General features: G+C 37.0%; 1 protein-coding gene across 5 annotated transcripts in view; it reads left to right on the plus strand.

The window, feature by feature from the left end:
- LOC128231454 (lactadherin-like) overlaps positions 1 to 23,732 on the plus strand; it is a 53,594-nt gene that overhangs the window by 23,332 nt on the left and 6,530 nt on the right. For 4 of the 5 annotated variants that reach the window (XM_052944291.1, XM_052944292.1, XM_052944289.1 and 1 more), the window contains 7 exons: positions 8,750 to 8,955; positions 13,189 to 13,311; positions 13,502 to 13,640; positions 14,321 to 14,455; positions 18,270 to 18,442; positions 20,085 to 20,162; positions 21,864 to 22,008. In XM_052944291.1, coding sequence (XP_052800251.1) covers positions 8,750 to 8,955; positions 13,189 to 13,311; positions 13,502 to 13,640; positions 14,321 to 14,455; positions 18,270 to 18,442; positions 20,085 to 20,162; positions 21,864 to 22,008 — 999 coding nt within the window. The remainder of the gene's footprint in view (positions 1 to 8,749; positions 8,956 to 13,188; positions 13,312 to 13,501; positions 13,641 to 14,320; positions 14,456 to 18,269; positions 18,443 to 20,084; positions 20,163 to 21,863; positions 22,009 to 23,732) is intronic. The other variant, XM_052944293.1, reaches the window with a different exon arrangement.

The following is a 23,732-nucleotide window of genomic DNA, read 5'->3' on the forward strand; positions in this document are numbered from 1 at the left end:
AGTTATGCAGTTGCAGCGGTTTTTGGATGCGAACTGCTCCATGAATGAATGGATCCACGCCATAGGAAATATTCCTACTGTCATCTGGTTCCCATACAACGACTTGTTCTCAAGTTGATTTGCATTTTCCTGTAATTGTTAATACAGGACCTATTTTAGATTTTTTTATGATAATTACCTATTTACGACGATTGAAATAAATGCATCTATTTCAAGAGAGCGTTTATCAAACTCTCCGTCAACAAGTGAACGTGTGCACACCGCCAGCACCAGAGTGGAAGCACATGGATGACTCGCGCTAGAAATTCGCAAGTGCTTCTCGGAGATATTAATGTGAGGGCCTCTTGAAAACTGAACAACAATATGGATCACCGCTTGACATTGGGAGATACAAGTCTAACTGACTATTTCAACTGCCAAAAGTACAACGCGTGTTGCAAGCTTGAAATAAGTTGCAAAACTAGCCCGTTATGATATCAGCCCTAACAGAAAACTTCCGCATGTTGCAAACTCACAAATAGGTTTTTTGGGCTTATACAACTAGCTGGCTGTGTCATTGCAATGAAAAGAAATGCCGCACTGTATGCTGCATACTCAGAAAAAAAACGAATACGTTTTGTGTAAAGCGTACACAACTGGATGTGTATATCGTTCATTGATAACGTGTTTTTGTTGGGTAGTCGGGATGTGTTCTCCAATCGTTACTGATTCAGGTCAACCCACTGCCGAGCTCTTTTTAAAATGACAATAATGAACACTTTCCCATTCAAACTTGTCTAGATCGCTATTTCCCAAGGCTGGTCTGTTTTATGCAAGTATCGTTTTTATTTCGCATAAGGTATTTATAGATATAAAAGACTTAGCAATCTCTATTCGTATCCCACAACACAGAAATGAAACAGCTTTTTATGGCGTATGTAAAATTACATCTAACAAAGGGCGCAATCGCAGCTTATGATTTGATTTTCTGATAGAATGGTTTCCAGCTATTGCGCTACAAAGGCAAACAGAATAGGTACAAAAGATGAAGGGTGCTCGAACTCTCATCAGTATTTTCTCAAACAGCCTGACCGTTTTTGTGACTAAAATTATATTTACGTTTCTAGGGCATGGGACACCCACTTACCTAACAAGGACACCGAATGTCCTAGCCTGTTTTGAGATTAAATGTTATGACAATAAAACAAACATACTATCATAATGATGTTGCAAAGTAATGTGATTTAGTCCACATCTAGGCCATCTAATATGTGACGCTGCCATTTCCCATAACTGATTTGTATGCATATTATGTATGTAAATCACTGATGGAGAATAGTCATGTTTTGCTTCTTGAGGGCAATACCATGTCATCGTTTTTAGACAAACTTCCAAGAAAACGCATTTGCATACATTTGATAGTGAAATTTACACAGGTTAAAAGAGTAGCCATTGACGATTGTTCTGGACTCTTCAAACGCTGTAACAGGTGGGCTAGATCTTTGGTGAAAACTTCACACAGAGCTGCAAAAAGACCTTGAAACAAAATGCACGTGTTTACGTAATGTTTATTGGATTGTTCTAAAGGTTTTTGCAAATTATGGGTAATTCAGTCCTTTAATACATTCCAAACGAACTTTTTACGTCCTATAAAATGCAAGATGAAAACAAAAGACCCAATTAACCATTATCTATAGTTATTATGACAAAGTTAAATACTAGTCCTCACTTCAGACCTTAGGTGAACTTTCACACGCCTCACAATCATAATATATGTATGGTCAGGACACTCAGAAACAATAAAGGTGCCCCTAATTACTTGGCATGGTTCATCTCAAAGATACGACTGAATTAATGTCGTTTGAAGCCCTGTCATTTTACACCACATATCTCCTCGTGCACGCTTAGCAAGTCCTCAGACTTCACCAGGTTGACAGGCTCTTGTGTCCAATCCGACACGTGAATTTCTCTCTTGAGCAATGGGCAGCGGTAGTCATGGAAATAGAATGGCCAACAACCATCAAGGAAACGGTTGGTTTTACAATAGTTGGCACAGGTATTTGAGTTATATTGTTCATTGACACACGTATTTGAGTTATATTGCTCATTGGCACACGTATATGAGTTGAAATTGCACATTGATACACGTATATGAGTAGTATTGCTCATTTGCATACGTATGTGAGTTATATTGCTCATTGCTGCTGACTTCCTTGATACAATATCTGTAAAAATAGCATTGTAGTATAAAACACGGAGCAGATAACAAGGTTGGTAAAATACGAGCAGTCCTGACAACAAGGTATGTTCCTAGCTGCACAACATGGTGTAACATGGCTGTACTATGTTGTGAGCACAGTGAACCGCTTGTTTCTCACATCACATTACATCCATCAATAGGACAGACAATATTGCTGTTCAAATGGATAACAAAGGTTCTGTGATGGATTGAGAGCTCTAATATTGAGATCAGTTAGGTCATGAATGTCTGACCTGACGAAGGTAGCCAAGTACGTTTCTCAGTACGGCATTTTTGAAGCATTTATCTTCATTGTGTGATGACTCAACATGCATTTCATCCTTCTGATGTTGTGTACTTCATACAAACTGGTCTGACCAAAGCAACGTTTATACCGTTATTTAGCTTCTGAATAATATTTCAGTATTTTTTCATGTACCGATAATCCATTTAACGCACATTTTCCGCTAGCTTCCACAGTTTCGGGGCAATTAATTTATCCTTACCCTTGGCATATCCCGTAACAAACGGCCTGTGGAAACCATTAGTTCAACTAGACCCAAGAGGCCCTCGTGATTTGGCACAGGGTGCGGCTATGGAGGCTGGTAATGTTCATACGAACACAAGGCAAGGTGCCGTTGGTGAAACATTTGAAGACCCGATTATACAGGTGTACAGGTAGATAGTAACTAGGCCGGTTTGAAGTTGTCGCAATGTATTTTGAAGTGTATAACATGAAAGACTACAAAAGTGATACGGGTTTCAACTACGACACTGTAAAAGATGCCTTACGGAACTGTAATTTCAGCAAATAGGAAGCGTTGTCCAGAACACCTATTCTTAACTCGATACAATATCCCTTGTATCATCCTGGCATATAAATGTTTTGTATACCGCCTCGCTCCCCTCGACTTCGCCCCACAAAAACTTCAAAGAACTTCATAGTAAATAAACAGAGCTCTTTTGCTCAACTTAATGTGTTTTGCATGCACGTTTTGAACATTTGCCGATCTTCATTTCTATCTTTTTTTCTTAACCAGAGAACTGGGCTGAATAAAACAATGTTTGATGATTGAAACAGAAAATTGTGGTTGTTCCTTGTCTTTATCTAACTCCATGAACGTGTACCATGATTTGAGGAGACGTCCATCAATGTACATTACACAGGTTCAATGTTAAGTACGGTTGCTGGTTGTTTGTGATGATTTAATTTTATATTTTGTTTGCGTAATGGGAAATGAAAAATTAAATTTTATGGAAGTTGTGAAAATAACTAATATATGTATATAATAAAAACGATGTGTCTGCATGGTTTCCGTTGAAAAATGATTATTAATTTTACGTTTGGTCATAGTAGAATGAATATAATCTCAAGATATTACAACAAAAATCGAAAAATAAATGATGAATGTGGTAATGTGTGCAAATTCATACCCATAAACTTATTTCAATGAATTTTAAACAAGAAGAATAAATATTGATAAAGATTAGCTGGCTGAAGGGCGAAGGTAGACCAAGACGGAGTTAAACGGGCACTCGGGGGATTAAAGAAGTAATGGAATAGGACATAACCACAACAATAATATAAACCATGCCAGCTCCGCGCTATAAAATGTGGAGCGATCACAGAGTTTTCCAAACAATGCTATTTATTCTGCGGTGTTTTATAATGAATAGTAAAAGGTTTCCCTGACATAGCAATGATCAAGTGCGGACTTTTTCTCCAGTATTAGCTTGCTTAGGTCGACTTTTGTTAACACAACTATTTACATTGCCAATAAAACGAAAATTTGGGTATTGCCGGTACATTCACCTGTGCTATAAAATGATGTCATAAAAGAGACGTAAAACCACAACAAAGATCGTATTTTCTTGTGATTTTGATTTGAAATTATATCGCCGTTTATTTGATTTTCTATAGGATGGCATTATTATGTACCTCAAAACCTATAAAATCAATTTACCTGATATATATTTTTATAAGGGAGTTCCTAAATTAGTCATTGATAACATTTCTCCATAGAATCCCTTCTTTTCAATTTCAATCTCCTTTATTTGAAGACGGATTTGGTTTTGGTTCGGAATTTATGTTTTTCCATTGAAATGCCGGTAATTCATACGTATAGCCCATTATTAAAGAGATAGCAAAGTTTATTTGGCTTGAAGTTTGCACGTTGCAATCTCAAATAATGTATTTTTATCATAAATTAAACAATTTAAAATGAATTTCACTTATCAATAGGTTATTTGTTGTAGAGAAATTTGTCGATGCGCTTCTGTATGGAGTCAAAGGCACGCTGCAAAAAGGTTTCTCAAACTTACCCTAGAGACTGAGGTATGCATGTTTTGTTGAGCTTGACTTCAAAACCGGTGCAGTCTTGGTCGAATTTTCTGTCTTTCAGCAAAAAAAGCCTGATATGACTATCTAAACAATATGACACTGAATTATGCAATGTTGTCTGTGTTGTCCACGCCTGAAATGGCCATGACATTCCCTTAAGATCTGTAAAAGGTATGTGATGGTTGTTGCTGTTGTGTTGGTTGTTGCTGTTGTGGTTGCCTTGGTGTCTAGCAGTCTTTAGCCTATACCGGCTCTTTGTCATTTTTTTTGCATTGATGAACGTTGAGATTTTGTCTAGAATTTGCAAATTTTATTGTTTTGATTCGTTGTTAAATGTATTTACATAGCCTACAAAACTCTCCTCGACGCCACCCACATTGTGTCCGCGGTGACTCGCGCCCTATTCCGCGTGTTTGTTTCCATAGGTTTTGTAAATAAGATGTTTTAATGAATTACATCAAACACGTGAAATGTCTGGGTGCATATAAATAAAAAAAGCTTAAAGCTTAAATAAATTTACTCGTTTGACATCTTGCAAGTACACGCTGCAAACAATGTGGAGCTATGGCTTGGCAATGAGTAAGAGTGGGTTGGCAATGAGTAAGAGTGCGTTTGGCAATGGGTGAGATTATGTTGGTCATGCGTAAGATTGATAAACAAATCACATACGCAAACGCCTGAATAGATTTTTATTCAAATGACTGTTTCCTTTTCAAATATTCATTCCAAATAAAGCTTCGAACATTCCATAAATTACATCCTAAGTGGGTTATTTGCTTAGGAATCATTCTCGTTCAATAAATTACTTTCCACATGTGAAAAAATGTGCATTATTTACATTCGGCATTACATAGAGAGTAGTGGTAACAACTTTTACGTAAAGTCCTTCTCGATCTCCTAAAGGAAGCCTATCAGTTATTTATTGCATTATAATCTTGCAATCAAACATAGCTTTTGAAGATGTTTATAGACTCTCGTCTATTATTTAAAGTTTAATGCAAAACTAAATACGTTTCAAGTACTGCATGTGAAGTTGGAACAACCGCGATATCCATGCCTGTGTACATTGTAACAATCAAATCATAAACTAAATCGACACATGTATCCAACATACCCAAACGTTTGGGCTCCCTGCTGTGGAGGACCAGCAAAGTCATGAACTTTAGTCTGAACCAAAATCTTACCACGTTTGCAAAGGTATAATATGTTTCTATTAATATGAGAAAAAAATCATAATAGTAACTTGTTTAGACTTCTTGACATGGCTGCGATTCAGGAACAGGACCACAATCATGGAGTTGGGCTATTAAACCACGCTTTCCTGGTTTACTACATAGTTCAGATACATTCTGACAATTGACGCTCATTTTCACTTCACCATGTATGTTTACTGGGATTGTTTTTTATTTAACTGATTCGGTAATGTTCCGCGCGCTGCCAGTCTAGTCAGTGATTGACACTCGATTACAACGTCGCGACAGCCGAGGCGCTCTTCGATCTCAGGAATGTCTCTAGTGACAATGCTGAATATTTCTAATACTCGCTTTCCATATTGTATATGGAACCATTTGTAGATGGCCTGTCAAGATAAGTAGAGAGTCAAAGAGTTATTGAAATACAATATCATTCAAAATATTCTTCATTTCAGTTTTGACATTACACTTATTTGCACTTTAATAATCTTATCGCTAATTTCGGTTTTCTAAAATAGGCAATATATTCAATATTCTTATTTGTACAGTTGCAAATCAATCGTGTTTCACTCAAAACTGTTCTTAAATTACAACATGGATTGAAACCATTGTTTTGTTAAGTGTATACAGGGCGTTTACAGGCGTAAGTGAGAAGAACTGTTTTACACATTTTTGCCTAATGATCGATTAACATTACAATTTTAACAAATATAAAATTATGCTAAACGCCAGGTCTCATGCTCTGTACAGTGTAATTCATTACGTTCACTTTAGTAAAAACTCATAAATTATGAAAAACAACATTTCTGCGTTCCAAAATGTTCTATTTTAGATAACAATGCGATATATGTTTCAAACAAATGCATATAACAAGCTACGCAACAAAGAACATCGGCAGTGCATGGAAGGTCGGCCCATACATGAATTAACTTCGTTTTATAATTTAAGATCTACGTTATTACCACATACTGTACTACTTAATGGCAGCGAAATTCCATATCTTCTCAATTCTTTTACTTCTTTGAAATTGAAGATATTTGTTGTCATGGTGGGAACCATTCCAGTAGAATGCTAGGGCAATGAATGGAAGCGGTGCATCCATCAATCATGGAGGCTAGAATTAGCAAGAAAAATATCTCACACTGATGGAACCATTTATCAACTTTAAAAGTTTAATTTCATGGTTATCAGCCCCTCAGGAAATCACTTGTTCGACCAGTTGAAAATCAACGTTGACATGTTTATACCTCCTAAAGTGCTTTTTTAGTTTCAGAACCTCAAATTCTTCACTATCTTTAGTTTTACCTGCATACTATAAGCTGAAGGTTGCATATCTTATCGTTTTTCTGTTCATCCATTTCACTTTTATCGTCGTTTTTTGCAAAGCTGGCATGCTTTTGAACTAATTGTGCTATAGTAGATATCTGAGATTTTGATAAATGCACGAAGAACAAACACATGCTTGCCTTTGCCAACTTTCAAACCGTACACTGGACTTTGTGTCACCATGAAAAAGTAATTAAGTGCAATGGTTTTAAGTGTATTAATAATTGCCACATTTTTGTCAATTGTGGAAAGTTTCCAAGTTATCACGCATGTCTTCCGTGGTATATGAAATGTCGTCTGTCCTAATGCTACCCGACATATTTCAATCATAGACACTCTCCGAGAATTACTAAGAACACCCATCCCTTACAATATGAGTTGCAAGGAGTAACGTTTCAAAAATCGCCTGGTTTCATTTAAACAATGCAAGAATGCTTGCTTTACTGTTGCCATTATCAGCGAACCTCGAATCAATCCTGTTAACATCGATTACAGCAGACGTAAAAGTTGTTGCTTATCAAACGAATTTGTAAAACATTATCACCAGCATGTGTTTCTCTTTACGTGTCTCTTACAACTACTGCAGAGGCTGCAATTCCAGTACCCATAACGCCTGAGAATGAAAACAAACGAATATGGCGGTTGGTCTAGGTGTGCACGGTTGGTGTTATTGTTACTTAAACAGAACGCCAAAAAACGTTGCAGTGCAACGCCATGGAACGCATTTGCTATTGCCAATATATGCATATTTATTTGCTAAAGCTTTGTTTAATACATGTCTATTGTTACTGGATGTCTTCCAATGTATATACTATTATTTCAGTATCAATATTTTGTTAGACCACACTTGTGTTTTTGTTTAATCTACATATCCAGAGTAAATCATATGGTATTTGGTTCTTATTCAACAACATTTCGATGTAAAGAATGAACAATATCTTTCAATGTACCTGTAACGCAAATTTCTGTTCACAAAATCACCATGCTTCCCATGTTTTGTCCTATATTGTTTAGTTTCATGTTTAATGTAAAAAAATCCATTCATACTGATATGAAGAAGAGGGTTTAGAGATTAAATAGTGTAATTTATAGATTTGCTGCTCATGATATGATTTTAATCAATTTATTATAGTTTTGTCATATTTATTGACACAGAAACGAGAAATGTATTAAGTTCATCTAAGAATTGTATAGATATTCTACATTTATCAAACTGAAAGTAGTGTTACTCCCGATTAAAATATCATTTAGACTACCCCCGTCATTTGAATTAAAGTCCGTATCAAAGGCCCTAAGATGTGTAGATTAAATGAACACCAACCAAGTACAGGTGGGAAAGTGATCTGTTGCTGTGGTTATGACCCCGGGACATGTCTAGATATACTCATTAAGATACAAAACAGTCAAATGTTTGTTTTTTCATCATGGACTTCATATTGCATGAACTAACACTATCAATAAATAATACACTTCCCTCGCATGTATAATTCTAGTCATGTATATTCAACAATTTGAATGCTACCACTTCACATATTGGTATATCTCGAAAATAATAGGATGTAGGATGGACTATAACTATTCAAGCATGAAAAAGGCATTCATATTATGATCGTGCATCATATCCTAACCCGGCATTCTGTTAATAAGCCAGCCCGCTTATCCTTATTTCAGTATGCCAAACTACGGGTCCGCTGGGGATGATCACGGGTGAGGTACAGGACTGGCAGATCACGGCATCTTCCGCATACCCTTACGAATGGGACAACAAATGCCGCGAGAAGTACGCCCGTGTTTACCTCGAGAACAAGTACGGCTGGTGCGCCAAGTACAAGTCGTCCTCCGAGTGGCTCCAGGTCGACCTGGGGGTCGCTTCCAGGGTAAGCGCAAATATAACTTTCTTTGATTGGCCTTCAGTATTTTGATAGAGGTTAGGATATTAGGAGGTAGAGGTAAGGAGCTAAGGTCCAATACAAACGACAACATGTTTGTTCCGTTGATATCCCTGTTCCTCTTGCATTTTCAAACGAAAGTACACGTTTAAGTACTGACATCGATGGATCATATGGCAGTTAAACAAAGACGGAGAAATACAGAACATAGTTATAATTTCTGTGAATCGCCTGTATAGAATATAAACATTGGCATTTGCAGAATATCATATTAAACACGTTGAAAATTTAAGATCTTAAAATTATTTTTAAATGTTTATTTCATCATGTTTTGCAAATTAAATTGGAAATACTACTTTTAACTTAAACAATGGAATACTACCTCTTTAACAACATGTTGTATCATGTTACGGATACGGGGGAGGAAAGTTATTATAATGGTGTTATGTCTGGTTTAATAAAAGAAAATGCACGTGCTGCGGATGTTGCTTGAACATGACTCAGAACAAAATAGAAACTTTAATGAAATGACGCTGCTGCTGTAATTGTAAGAGTGTATTTTTCAGATATTGATATTCAGAAAGGTTTAAAATAACGTCGGAAAAAAGTTAATAGTTCATTATGCTTTGATGTTTTTTTTCTTTCAAATTTCAAAGGTCTAGATTGGATTATAATGATTGTTTAATCTATCGCTTTAAAGATCTGTAGGGAAGGCAAGAACAACCTGATAATGAATTCAATTACCTAATTTCGCGACTCATTTCAAGCAACCTCTACGACCCTGAAACGTAGCCTTGCTTAGAATTTTGAAGGCATTTCCGACACTTGTGTTCGGAGCCAATCTCATTGATTAATTTCTAGACAACGTGTCTGATGTGTTTTACTTTTAGCCTCTTCACTTTTTTGTCTTGTATTTTGATTTTGGCCAAAGAAAACATGATATAATTGAAGAATAATCGCAATAAAAAAACTATAGTAATCGAATCTTTTATACGTTTTACTATTCAGGTTAAAGCCATCTCCCATTTTTAACAATAGATTCAACTGTTGTTACTTTTGAAGATAAAATTTTATGTGAATTTTCCTCGGTTTATACAACTCATCAAGGTAACCAACTACAGTCACCATCGAATACAGTCTCCAGCCAGCATTTAACCTTTAAAACCATTAAAATAACAACAAGTTATGTCCAGTCTCTCCGAAACCTACAATCAAACTGCCCTCCTGGGGAGTCTCACACAAATAAAGCATTCTTAAGATAGTCGATTGGACTTGGTATATTTCATATATGTTTTAGATGTATGATCCCAACGTGAAAATAGTACATTAAATTGACATCGTTTAAATAAATCAGAAACATAATAAAATCGGGGGAAACTCGAAGCCCAGCCGCCCGGAGCGAGTGTCAAAGCAGATAATATGGATGGGTAGCTTGACGCGCGGATAGGATACTCTATATGGCCACAAGGATGAGAAAAGAACAGTATAATAGTGCTAGAAGAGGCTCTAAGTTTCCTGTATTTTGCAACTGTTTTTATGAATCAATACATTTAGTTAAGCTTTTTAAACAGTTTCACAGAGTTGTGTAAGAAATGTCGGCATATTCAACAGATGATGTGAGACAGTACCCAACAGAACCCGAGAACAATCAAGAAAAATAATACTAGTATGTTTCATGATTCGTGTTCAAACACATTCTTTTTAGTAACTCAATAGGTTTTGTAGATCATTCCAAGGCGTTTGACAAAGTTTGGCAGTTTTATCTAGGAGAAATCATTTTCCAATTAATTGGCAATAACCAGGGTTATAATTTAAAATTAACAGACCTAGAAAAATCGTATTAGGGCTAAATAAAGTTGAAAGCTGGCATAATAAAACAACAGGCAATCAGACAGGCTGGAGACAAGGCTCGGAGGTAGACAAGGCACCGACCAAGCATTACCATAATAATGTGTTAATTTACGATTTTTTCAGTGTCTTTTCAGTACTCGAGCATACTTCATCAACCTAAATAACATTGTGAAATGTTAAAAATCGCAAAGTTAAACCTGTCTTAAATGTCAAAGTACATCGTTTTACTTTTGTTTTTTTTACTATTTTTTGTCGTTTAAAATGTGTTGGTCGTTGTGAAGTGAAGTGTTGAATTATTTACGTTAATAGATTTTAATATTTGTATTTATTGTGAAGAAAGCGGGTATTTAAACTCAATGACACCGTGATGGTATATCTTTGAATGTGAGGTTTGCGGCTTGTCAAGGCGATGTGCTATAGAGAAGTAATGCCACCTGCTTGCTTCATGAAAGACGTCCTATGGACTCCATTCAAACAAGCCTTGCTAATACACATTAATGGCTTTCCTTCTGAATATGGAATCCTGTTTATTACTTATAATTTGAATAAGCTGATGGTTCTTATCCATACGTGGTGGTCGCATAGTCAGGAAAAGTTTGCTTTCATATTGTAATCGTCGAAATGTCCTTGTTTTCTGGGAAAATATGTTTCATATTCGGTTTTTGTCGAGAAGGGAATGCCATCTTATCATTGCAATTTACCATTTGGCAAAAGAATTCTCGGAAAAGGTATTAAATTAGCAGTCATTGAATTTTCAAGATATATTTATCATTTTGAACATGTGGCTTTTTCCCAGCAAAGGACTCCACCACAGACGACGTAGCCATTGCTAATAAAAACATCATTTTCTTTAAGATAAGTTTGGTGATTTCTTTCACTGACTTTGATTACTAGCTGGGAGCAAATTCTTTCTTACAATAAATCATTTTCCGAGTCATTAAAAAGACAATATTTATAAACGGCGATATTTCGTTCTTGCACTGTGGATTATTTTAGCCAAATGTGTATAGACGAATAAAATATGAATTCGATTAGGCCATGTTTAAAACCCACGATCAGTGCATATAAACGTAAGTGTCAAACAAGCACACGCAATTTTGTCTCAATTCTGTAAGCCAAATTTGTGAATATAAACATTAATTGTCAAACTAGCACATGCAATTCTTTTTCGAATTCTGTAAGCAAAGCAGTTCAAGCTTCTGTGCCGGCAACAATGCTGTCGTACAACAATTACTGCCCTTATTTGCATTATTTCAAAATAAATCTGTCAGAGATTGGTGCAAGAGTTGGTTTTTCGTGTTCAAGAACAGTTATAAAATGTTATAAGAATTTAAATACTGGTTCTTTTAAATGTATACAGATGATAAACGGCTATGTCGAGGTACAGATGCGCAAGGTAGTAAATGTCTGCACTTAATGCATCCAAATTACCTGAACGCCACTATTAACGTACATATTTTGGAGACATTGACTCCTGTTGTTTCCTTGTTTCAACTGCAATGGAACATTTAATTAACAGCCGATGTGATGTTGATATCTTTGTAACCACAACAATCACGAACGTAAACAGAGGCAGGGCCATGCGTGCTGATATGTTTAAATAGCGTCCGAAACCCCCTAAATATTACTTTATAAACAAATTATAAACAGTCCCGAACTTTGAGCTAGTATGTATGCTGAGAGTGTAGTATAAAGTGCATAATAATATCGGTGTATTCTATGTGTATAGTCATTGATGTACACATGAAGAGCGTGTTGCTTATGTTGTGTATTTAGGAGTTATTTTTTGCTATTCATCCATGTATTGTCTATTTTGTTTGTTCACTTTTTTTTTTCAAAAACATACAGTCGGTATTAAATACAAAAAAGCGACTCCAAAACGATGATAATCTGCCTATTTAATTAGTATTAAATTTGTGCATTCTAAAAAAACATCTGACTTAAAAAATTCAACATGTTAAGATAATCGAATCTCAATAAAGCTACTAGAAGTAAATTGTTTTAAACTAAAATGTTTTCCCTGTTGTTTTTTTTAGCATTGAGAAAGTTCAAGTTAGCCGTTTTCTATTGTTCATTTGTCGTCTATTTGATCTGCTTATGTTTCCTGTATTGCATGCAGGACTTATTGCATATTTTTTAAAATCAAGTTTCAAAGAGTTTCGGCTTTTAAACGTTTTAGAAGAGGGTTTAAATATTGCACTATGCAATGAAAAACACCAGGATCCAATTATAGATAAGCATTGAGGATGCAACCTCCGAAATCCGAATAACTGCCATTGCACCGACCTTTACCGTACTATGTCGGCTCTGTTTATTGTTTAATTCATGTTAACCACCGGAACAGTAAGTATGTACTTAATGTGTTTTCAGGTGACGGGTGTGTTGACGCAGGGCCGAGCGGACGGAAATGAGTGGGTGACGGCCTTTATGATTTCCCACTCTAATAATGCATACAACTGGTATTACGTACAGGACCAGTATGGAAACCAAAAGGTACTCTTCAAAATAAAATTAAAATCAATTTTTTTGATTTTGGTAGTCTCTTATAAATAAGGTTCAGTGTAATTAAGATTAATTGAACCACTAGAAACACAGTGATAGCTCCTAAAAACTTGAATCATAATTTAGCGTGATGACACTCAGAGCAAATGATCCATTTCTTTGTGTTTTTATCCCTGTTCAGATTTTTGAGGGTAATACTGACTCGTACTCGGTGAAGCACTCTTATCTGGACTCGGCGATAGTGGCCCGCTTTATCAAGTTCCACACCGTGCAATGGAACCGCCACCCCAGCATGAGGGTCGAGATCATAGGATGTCAACGTAAGTTTACCTTCAGGGTCGGGGAGGGCGAGACGGGCGTGAGGGTGGGGTAGGAGCTGGAATGACGCAGCTGACTAATTTTGTCCTCATTTTGTTAATTTTTAGTAATAGCTATGTGTTATAAGAATTAACTTTGTAAATCTCTAAATGAGACGTCAGTTTTTTGTGTAGAAAATGATGGATGTTGAGGTAACTTTGTTACATTTAATAGAAGGCGTGAATAGCATAATTGAAAACTTTAAAAAAAAAATAAGTTAAGTGATTAACATATTTTGTAATCATATCGGTATCTTAAAGTATTCCACAAATTTATGTAAATAAGTAAAAGCTTTTGAAAGCAAACTTAAAACGTTTACCGTCATTATGTCTGAGTGACTTTCTTGTCGAAATACTCGATTTCAAAGATCTAAAAAGATTATATGAGGATTTAAAACAAAACTATTTAGTCGTCTCTTTAAATAAAGCTATTGCTCGATAATTGATCATGTTAATGACTAGCATGATACTGGTTTAGTTCAAACGTAATAACTAGTTACAAAACAGACATACGACGTTCGTTCAAAAATAAATCTAATCAAGTAAAGAGTATTCCGTTTGAATCAGTTTGCATATAGGTTATCTCTATACAGTATTTGCTCGCCTCTGTGCACGACAGCTTATCTCAATCATTGCCTCTCTAGTGTGCAAGGTTCCACTGGGGTTGCCACCATACGCCAAGATGACTGCCTCCTCCTCAAAGAAGAGCGCCCAGTCATGCCAACCGGAAGACGGAAACATCCTTAGCCACAAAGGCTGGTGTGCAAAGAAAAAGAAAGGTCAGTCTCCAGTAGCCAATTATACATTAATATCAAAGTTGGTCTTCACCAGTCTCGGATACATGACACTGGTCAGTTTCCACTAGCCATTTATACATCAAGGTCAATTTCGGTCTTCACCAGTCACGGATACATGACACATGTTTCCACTAGCCACGTACAAAATAAGGTCAGTCGCTACTAGTAACGTATAAATCAAGGTCAACCTACCAAGGTTTTAGGTTGTCCGGTTAGTGCAGTGGTTAGCGCATTCGCTTCTCACGAAGGCGACCCGGGTTCGATTCCTGGCCTGGGCGCATGTGAGTTTGGTTAGTGGTCACCAAGCCGGACAAGTGGGTTTTCTCCGGGTAGTCCGGTTTCCCCCACAACACAAGACCACACTCTCGCGCAACATCGTGCCAACGAGAGTGACTTAGTATAAGCTATCATAGCTTTCTTCACAATCGTTGTAAAATATATCATGTTTAAACTAAATCAAGGTCAGTTGCTACTAGTAACGTATAAACCAGGTAATTCGCTACTAGTAACGTATAAATTAAGGTCAGTATTCACTTGATATTAATACATTAAGATCAGTCTACACTAGTCACGTAAACATCACGGCCAGTCTCCACTAGCCACGTATACATCACGGCCAGTCTCCACTAGCCACATATACATCACGGCCAGTCTCCACTAGCCACATATACATCACGGCCAGTCTCCACTAGCCACATATACATCACGGCCAGTCTCCACTAGCCACGTATACATCACGGCCAGTCTCCACTAGCCACGTATACATCACGGCCAGTCTCCACTAGCCACGTATACATCACGGCCAGTCTCCACTAGCCACATATACATCACGGCCAGTCTCCACTAGCCACATATACATCACGGCCAGTCTCCACTAGCCACATATACATCACGGCCAGTCTCCACTAGCCACATATACATCACGGCCAGTCTCCACTAGCCACATATACATCACGGCCAGTCCCGACTTGCCACGTATACATCACGGCCAGTCCCCACTAGCCACATATACATCACGGCCAGTCTCCACTAGCCACATATACATCACGGCCAGTCTCCACTAGCCACATATACATCACGGCCAGTCTCCACTTGACACAGATGTTAAAATCACGGCCAGTCTCCACTAGCCACATATACATCACGGCCAGTCTCCACTTGACACAGATGTAAAAATTAAGGTCAGTATATCCTAGCTACGTATCCATCAAAGTTAGTCGCCACTAGTCACGTATGCATCAACGTTTGTCGCCACTAGTCACGTATGCATCAACATTAGTCGCCACTAGTCACGTATGCATCAACGTCAGTCTACCCTAGCCACGTATGCATCAACGTCAGTCTACCCTAGCCACGTATGCATCAACGTCAGTCTACCCTAGCCACGAATGCATCAACGTCAGTCTACCCTAGCCACGTATGCATCAACGTTAGTCTACCCTAGCCACGTATGCATCAACGTTAGTCGCCACTAGTCACGTATGCATCAACGTCAGTCTACCCTAGCCACGTATGCATCAACGTTAGTCTACCCTAGCCACGTATGCATCAAGATTAGTATCGACTTGCTACGTAAACATCACGGCCACTCTCCACTAGTCACGTAAACATCACGGCCAGTCTCCACTAGTCACGTATACATCACGGCCACTCTCCACTAGTCACGTAAACATCACGGCCACTCTCCACTAGCCACATATACATCACGGCCAGTCTCCACTAGCCACGTATACATCACGGCCAGTCTCCACAAGTCACGTATACATCACGGCCACTCTCCACTAGTCACGTAAACATCAGGGCCAGTCTCTAACTTGTATGTCACGCATATGTAAATACAATTAATTGTCGATTCCGTTTCCTGGCTAGCAACAAGTACTGATGTCCTTTCCGTTAGGCCAAGAGAACCTGTCCCTTGCTGGGCTCAAACTCACGACCACGCGTTAGAGATACTACGTTCGTTTGACGTTTGAAATCTCAAATGTTCTTGGTATAACAAGACATCCTGGTACTTGCATGTCTAATAGAGAATTATATATCTCATATAGAACGAATAAATGCACATACCAAGGCTTATGATAATAAACTTTTATTACCATATCGTTCTTACAACATTTCGAATGAGCCTATTATCTTTGACAGTTGGCACGTAGACTAGTTAAACTTGTTTTTAAATATTTTGAAGTAATGGCTACTGTTGCACGGGGAGTAATTGAAAACCATATGTATAGAGTGTTTAAAACGAGAGAATGGGCAGTCCTAGATTTCCAAATGCTATCTATGAGGTGTTCAGACTAATACGAGCCTTTGTAATAACTATCACACATTCATTCTTAAGATGAATGAGCGGGAGAAGTATTATTCAGTGGAATTTTCGTTAATTTATAAGGCTCTGTAATGTGATGCTTATAGCTTTTCTATAAGGTTTGTCCTTTTTACAAGGTTGTGGCAGAATAAATATATTTAAGAAGCTATGCTAAATACAACGATGATCTCCATTTAGTACGAGCAGCTTTTTACACGGAAAAACACTCGGTAGGCAAACGTTTGAAATTGCCTTACATTTATAGATTGAGACAGTCATTGTGCATGTTTATGAGAGCAGAATAGATAATATTAAAGGTAGAGGAGTACATCCATCTCGGACGAGGCAAAGCATATCATTTTCCACCCAGCCAAGCAGAAAGTATTTTGCAAATTACTTTGCGTTGACGAAACATCTTTCCAAGTTTATTAAAAAGCAACTGGATCATTAAAATCTAATTCTTTATCATAATCACACACTTTTCCTTCCGTTTGGCTCAGCTCGTAGGTAAAGAATCATATAAAATTACATTTATTAGTTTTAATTACTCAACTTCTCTCTATTTTTCACTCGTTTGTTATTGTAATGCGTGTTTGAAATAAACTGAACATATTTGGTCTCGTTAAAGGGAAATATATCAAAGGCCACGAAAATATTTGATCGCCCTTATTATGATCTAATGCTGACAATTGCACGCACCAAATCTATTTCGTTGCGTTATTGCTTTATTGATTCAAGTGTCAAAGCCTTTAACATTTAGGATATGAAGGTAATTAATACTATCTACCATGTACTTAACACGACCATAATTTAAAATTACTATTCAAATCAGAACAGCCAAATAGTGTCATATTTCGGATTCAACTATAAACTGTCCATATCTGAATGTTCAGTTGAATTATAGCCATTTCGGGGAGGTCTTGCTGTTAAACAAAACCCCTGTCTAGTATTGTAATATCAGGCATAAAGTTAATTGTTAATTAGAGAGTAGAACCTTTTTTCTACCACCCGATGTATATCTGTTAGTAGATGAGATAACATAGAAAACAGGACGCTAATCAGCTCAGAAGTGTAGGGTTCTTTCATTGTTGACAGGTCTTCAAAGAACACGTTCAGTAGAAATAAATCACACTAGTAAAGCAACCTTAAATGTGTTCAATAGCGCAAGATAGATGTTTTGTATTATATGTAACGGACCACATTCCTTCAACTTTACATATGTTGTACATATCTCGTCCTTTTACGTTGCAGTGCCCTCTTTAATTAAATTGCTTTTGGTAATAAATACTGTTTACAAGTTGATCAAAAGTGGTGGCATTAGACACTTTGAATATTCCTTATCATATTTATGATATGATAACGAACGACGACGTCTGACTCATGCTGAAAAAATCACGCACATACCCTCTCAGCACACATGTTCAATAAAACTTTTTAAAAATTCCCGCCTAAACTTTCGACGCATACACATGTCCTTCTGGTTGCTTTCAGACCCACAGTGGCTGCAGATCGATATCGGACCGCCAGCTCTTATTTCCGCAGTGAAGACGAGGGGCCGCGGGGATTCCAAGAGGGCTCACTGGGTCAAACGGTTCATGGTCTCCTATAGCAACGACTCTGTCGTCTGGTACAAGTACAAGGACGCACACCACCTTGACCCCAAGGTAAGGGGGGCCGGAAACCAGTAACTGGGAAGCACTCAATTTTGTCCTTTGGTTGGAATTTTTTGATAGAGAGGTTTTTTTATTTTTTGAAAATATTTGGTTCACTATTCAGATAACAAGACTTTGGTATTTATTCTTTGAGATTGGAATTTCAAAATTATCCCTTTCATTACTCGTAGACACAAAAGAGTAGTTTAATTTTAACGGATCAGTGTGTAAATAAGGATGATGGAACTAATGTTTTGTATTGATAACGCTTAGCTTTGTGTGATACTAGTTTGGACTGATAGCTGGTGGAGGTCGCACAATGAAGGATTGTTGTACCGGGTTTAGATCATTGTACCGAAGTCCTTACACTCATTTACATTCTCACGAAACGCAATCTCAATAGATTGTATTTCTTGAATGTTGTACTGAATTGAGTATATAACAAAAGTGCGACATGAATTGAATGTTTACTTTTGAAAATACGTAATACAATGTTGACAAATGTACTGATTATGCAATTTGTATTAGATCTATATTGTTACTGGAGCAGTATCGTTCACAGCTGTAGAGGCAGAGCACATGTTGGCTTCCATTTCTGCTGATTATCAGGAGGCTGCTTCTGTCGAACATGGCCTTACGTCGCGACACATTATCAAACATATCATGTGTAGCAATATAACAAACGCTTTAAATATCTGTCATTTACGTTATATTGTAATAATACAGTTTATCTAGTATAGGAAGTATCGCTTTTGTTGAAGCATTCAAATTGAACAAGTTTAAATATAAAAATTTAAAAATAAATATGAGATATTGTCATCTAATCCGATTTGTAAATATACAATGAAATTAAATATATCATTGATAAACAAGTGTTTATTTAATACAAACAAAGCAATACATTTCGTATACTAGACAAATTTAACAAAAAGCTTAAGCAACATACTGACATAATGTAACCTGTAAACAGTGTGAGTATACATTTGTAACAGAAAATAACAGAGTGCTGTAATTGTTGTATACATAATAGCTGTTTTCATTGCAGATTTAGTTTATAGGACATAAACCGACTGCAGCCACAAGTCTCCCCGAACAGAGCATTTTTTTAAGTTTTGAAGCTAAATGTTGTCTTCCCGTTCAAATAAAACTGTTATTTAGCCAGAATTTGCGGATGTACCCGTTATCTAAACTGTCTTTACTAACATGACCTTGACGTTCAATTGACTTCTTCCATGATCGGAGGACATGAAACAGGTGGCGGGGCACCCATACTACCAATGACTTGGCCAATTGGTTTCGGGCAAAACTCACTGAGATGCATATCTGAAAGCTACGTATTTGTATTTTCCATATTATGCTTGTGGTACGGTGGTATGTCACGTGGTATGGTTATCAGTGTATGTGTGGTGTCTGTGTGTCATGTGTGTAACTTCTATTGCTGTTGTGTGGATGGCGAACACAAAAGGGCGTGCCTCTCCAAAACTACTGAACCTAAACCCGGTCCGGCGAGACCTGCCAGCGTCCCGTCCAGTGGCATCCCGAGGGTTCAGCAACCAGAACAACACCTAAACGCACCCCTGCATATACAACCTACTACTATCTTTACTATGGACTGTGGGTATTTCTTATGCCTGAACATGTTCGTGTTTTCTAGAACGAATGGTTGTGGACACCGACGTATAATGCGTCAGCCTCTCAATTAATTCCCGACCAGTACACAGACGAGGGCCTGGTAAGACTAACGCATTGATTGGGTGCGGTATATCACTCATTTTTCATCTTTTACAAGGCCTTTTATGTCGTTTGATGAATCGGACGTTTTGCTTTTTGTTATATATTCAAAGAATCAACTGCAGCAATATAGTCTATTAATCCGTTATTAATGATATTTATTACAATATATCTGTTTATTTACTTTTTAATTAAACAACAGTTATATGTAGCTAAACCAACAAACGACATGACATGCCCAAAAGCCTACAACTGGTCTATATTTTTGCGTACACTCGAGAACCACGTGGTAGGCTTTTGTCTTTTTGAATTGCTTCCTGAGAGCAGTTAAATATTCAGTGCGAGGGTCGGATTTTACCGGTAGGAAAGATGATTCTCCAACAGTTTCTAATGACTTGCTGTATTTTTGTTTAATATCTAGTTTATATTGTATCACTTCTTCGTCTTCTATCTCACTTCCTGTTTTTTTATTTCGTGTCTTATTCTTTCTACAAGAAAATGTAACCAGAAAAAGTAATTCACTTTCAAACCATTTTACAATCAGTTTGAATATGATTTCTGTATTGGTGTTCGCTTAAAATGTAAGCAGTTTTGTTGGAGAATCAGTATAACGTAACCGTTCTGAAGTAGGCAGATAGTCGTTAGATATGGAGTAGCGCTTCGGGACTGCTTCTAGACTTCTACATGAAGATATACATAGAATAGCTTACGGAGATTGGTTTTACTGGGACATACCTTGATTTAGAAATAGACATTTAGATTAGTCTCACTCATATGAACTTTTTAATTCAATCTAGATATGTTGATATGTTGTCATGCAATGAGAAATAAAAATCACTATAGTTGATGAACATAGCTATTAAAATTAAAATTTGACTTTCGCCCTGAACATTTATCCCGCTCTTCAATCAAGATGCTTGCATGTTTATAACACGCACTTCTAACACACAACTAACATTCTAATTTATGATTATAAATTGCATGATCATAATATACAGAAAGACGTTAGGTAATGTCTCAATGGCAGGGCGTTCTGTTGATTTACTGAGGAAATTAAGTAAACCTGTAAAAATGATTGATACTTATTTGGTAATTAAAGCAACATTTAGTGAAAATGTTTGGCTAAGATTGGGAAATGAGGACATTAAAATCGTGGTGTAGAACGTGTTTTATATTTTTACAAAATAAAGATTAATTAACATATATAAACTATGTATGTGCAGTAAAGATCTTTTATTGACATAAAACGTAAACATTTCCATTACACCAGCGTCTTTCTCCTAACAGGCAGAATCACAAACATGCATTTTTTAAAAGTTTATGGTCACTACGGACGAACACGGAATGTGTTTTGTGATCCTGCCTGGTTATAATACCACAACGCATGTGCATGCATGTCACGCATAGTACATATCTTCTAACTGTCGCATGATCCTTAATAAAGCCGCATGCAGTATGAACTAAATGACGCTAATTGAGCACCGAAAGGCGAAATATAACGCACACTCACAGTACAGAGCACCGCCTCAAATAACAAACAAAGAAATCAGGACAATTGACAGCATGAACAGACTATATTTTGACCTTTTGTCCACACCAGCACCATCCCCCTTTAGACATTCACTGTCGGTCACCAGGCATTTGTTTGCTTGCCAGAATCACTCTTGTGATCACGTGTTCATGTGTGTCTCGTGGTTTGTAGATTTTCGGCGGGAATAGCGACAAGAGCACGGAGCGGACCCACTACCTAAACTCGCCGTTTGTTGCCAGATACGTCCGCTTCTATCCCATCGAGTGGAACAAGAAAATATCCATGCGGATTGGCTTGCTCGGATGCCCTTTTATAGGTAGGTCATTTAAAAAAAGACTCAGCTACATAATGTCCTTGTTGTTTTTCTTAAATATAGAAGTTCTGTTACAGAGGTTGAGATTTGCACAGTTAAAGAACGAGTTTCAAGTTAAACCAACGCGTTTGTCTGATTGGGCCAATGTTGTGGTTCACAACTCTATATTCGTGGTGTTCGTGCATTATAATGCGTACAAGATCATATTTCATATCCTCATTGGCAAGTCTTATGAATGGTTGACATTGTGATTTCTTTGTTTATAAACAGAAAATACCGTCACCTTTGAAATATCAAACAATACGTAATTAACATATTTTCATAAGATGCATTCGCTTCGAGCTGTTAGGTAGCAACATCACCATCCATCTTGCAAATGACATCGTGCGTTTTGTTTTTGTCTTAAGTAGAACTCATCAGGTTTCAAACCGAGACCGATTTTCCGTGTAATCAGTGCAATGCCACTGGCCTGGAAACACTTTATTGTAACAAATTTGGCATTTCTCAGTTCAGCAGTTGACATCGGTTGTATTTTTCATTTAAAAATTTGCCCAGCGTGTAATTAATTTGATTTACGTTCATATTCAAATGATGTGAGAGGTTCAGGGCTTTGAAATGTAGGCACACAACTGTGACAGGAATGGAAATATCGTTATGATTGATATATGGTATACTTCCAAGTGATAAAAAAGTGAACGAAATGTTTTTGCCGAAAGTACATTAGTGCGACGCAGATTTAAGGTTACTCCGGAAACGCAATACGGATAGTGCATGTGTTGGTGCTGAACGCTGCGTAAAGAAACCCAGCATCACTTTCCAAGAAACTTTTTGCCACGATAAGGGCAATTAAATTAAAAGTAATTAATCTTTTCTATTAGGCTGTACACGTTTATTGTTTTAAAATCTCTGAATTGAAATAAGCCATACATAACATCATGTTTGAATACGGAAACGCGTTAATGATTTATGCCTGGTACTCCCCATACATTGAGCAAATCATTGACAGCAGCGGCCTCACTCTGTGAAGTATTGCTTTGACACCTGCCGCCACGCCCGGCCTGTACACCATTATTATCAATACTTTTTCACGATTATTATGCAATTTGAATTATGAAATATGCACATTTGAATATGTTCCAAGTTGAAACTAGGTTCATATATTTATACGAGCGTTTAATGTCGGCGTTATCTGACTGGAATCTTCTTTGTTTTTCTGTGGGTCTTTGCCTAAAGAACAAGTTGTTATTTTAGCCCGCTACATTTACAAAATGTCTGCAAAAATATGTCAAAGGATATCACATATATCTTCCGTCCTATGAGAGCTGTTTAATGTCTTATAGTACGATTACTCTTTATATATCCCGTCGACATCTGATGACTTCTAAATTTGTTTCCTACTAGTTGTCGCATTGTTATGCTAAGATCTGAATTTAAAATTGATATGCAGCGTTTGATAAGCCCCCATGTATTTACTCTGTATTGTGTTTCAACAAATTAAAATATGCCAAGTCATAGTATTGTAAAGGATTTTATTCACGTCTCTGTGTGATGAAGTAAAAAGACTTAAAATGTCATTAATATCTTTGTTGATGAAAAGAAGAATGAAAATTTATTACAAAATAATATTCGCACGGGGAAATCCTATGAAACAAGGTCTTCGTCGCGTAACGATAAAATTTCCCAAACTTCAGATACATCGATATCATATTTCTTGCAAAAATGCCCGG

This window comes from Mya arenaria, chromosome 4, assembly GCF_026914265.1.
Source record: "Mya arenaria isolate MELC-2E11 chromosome 4, ASM2691426v1".
Classification (NCBI taxonomy): Eukaryota; Metazoa; Mollusca; class Bivalvia; order Myida; family Myidae; genus Mya; species Mya arenaria.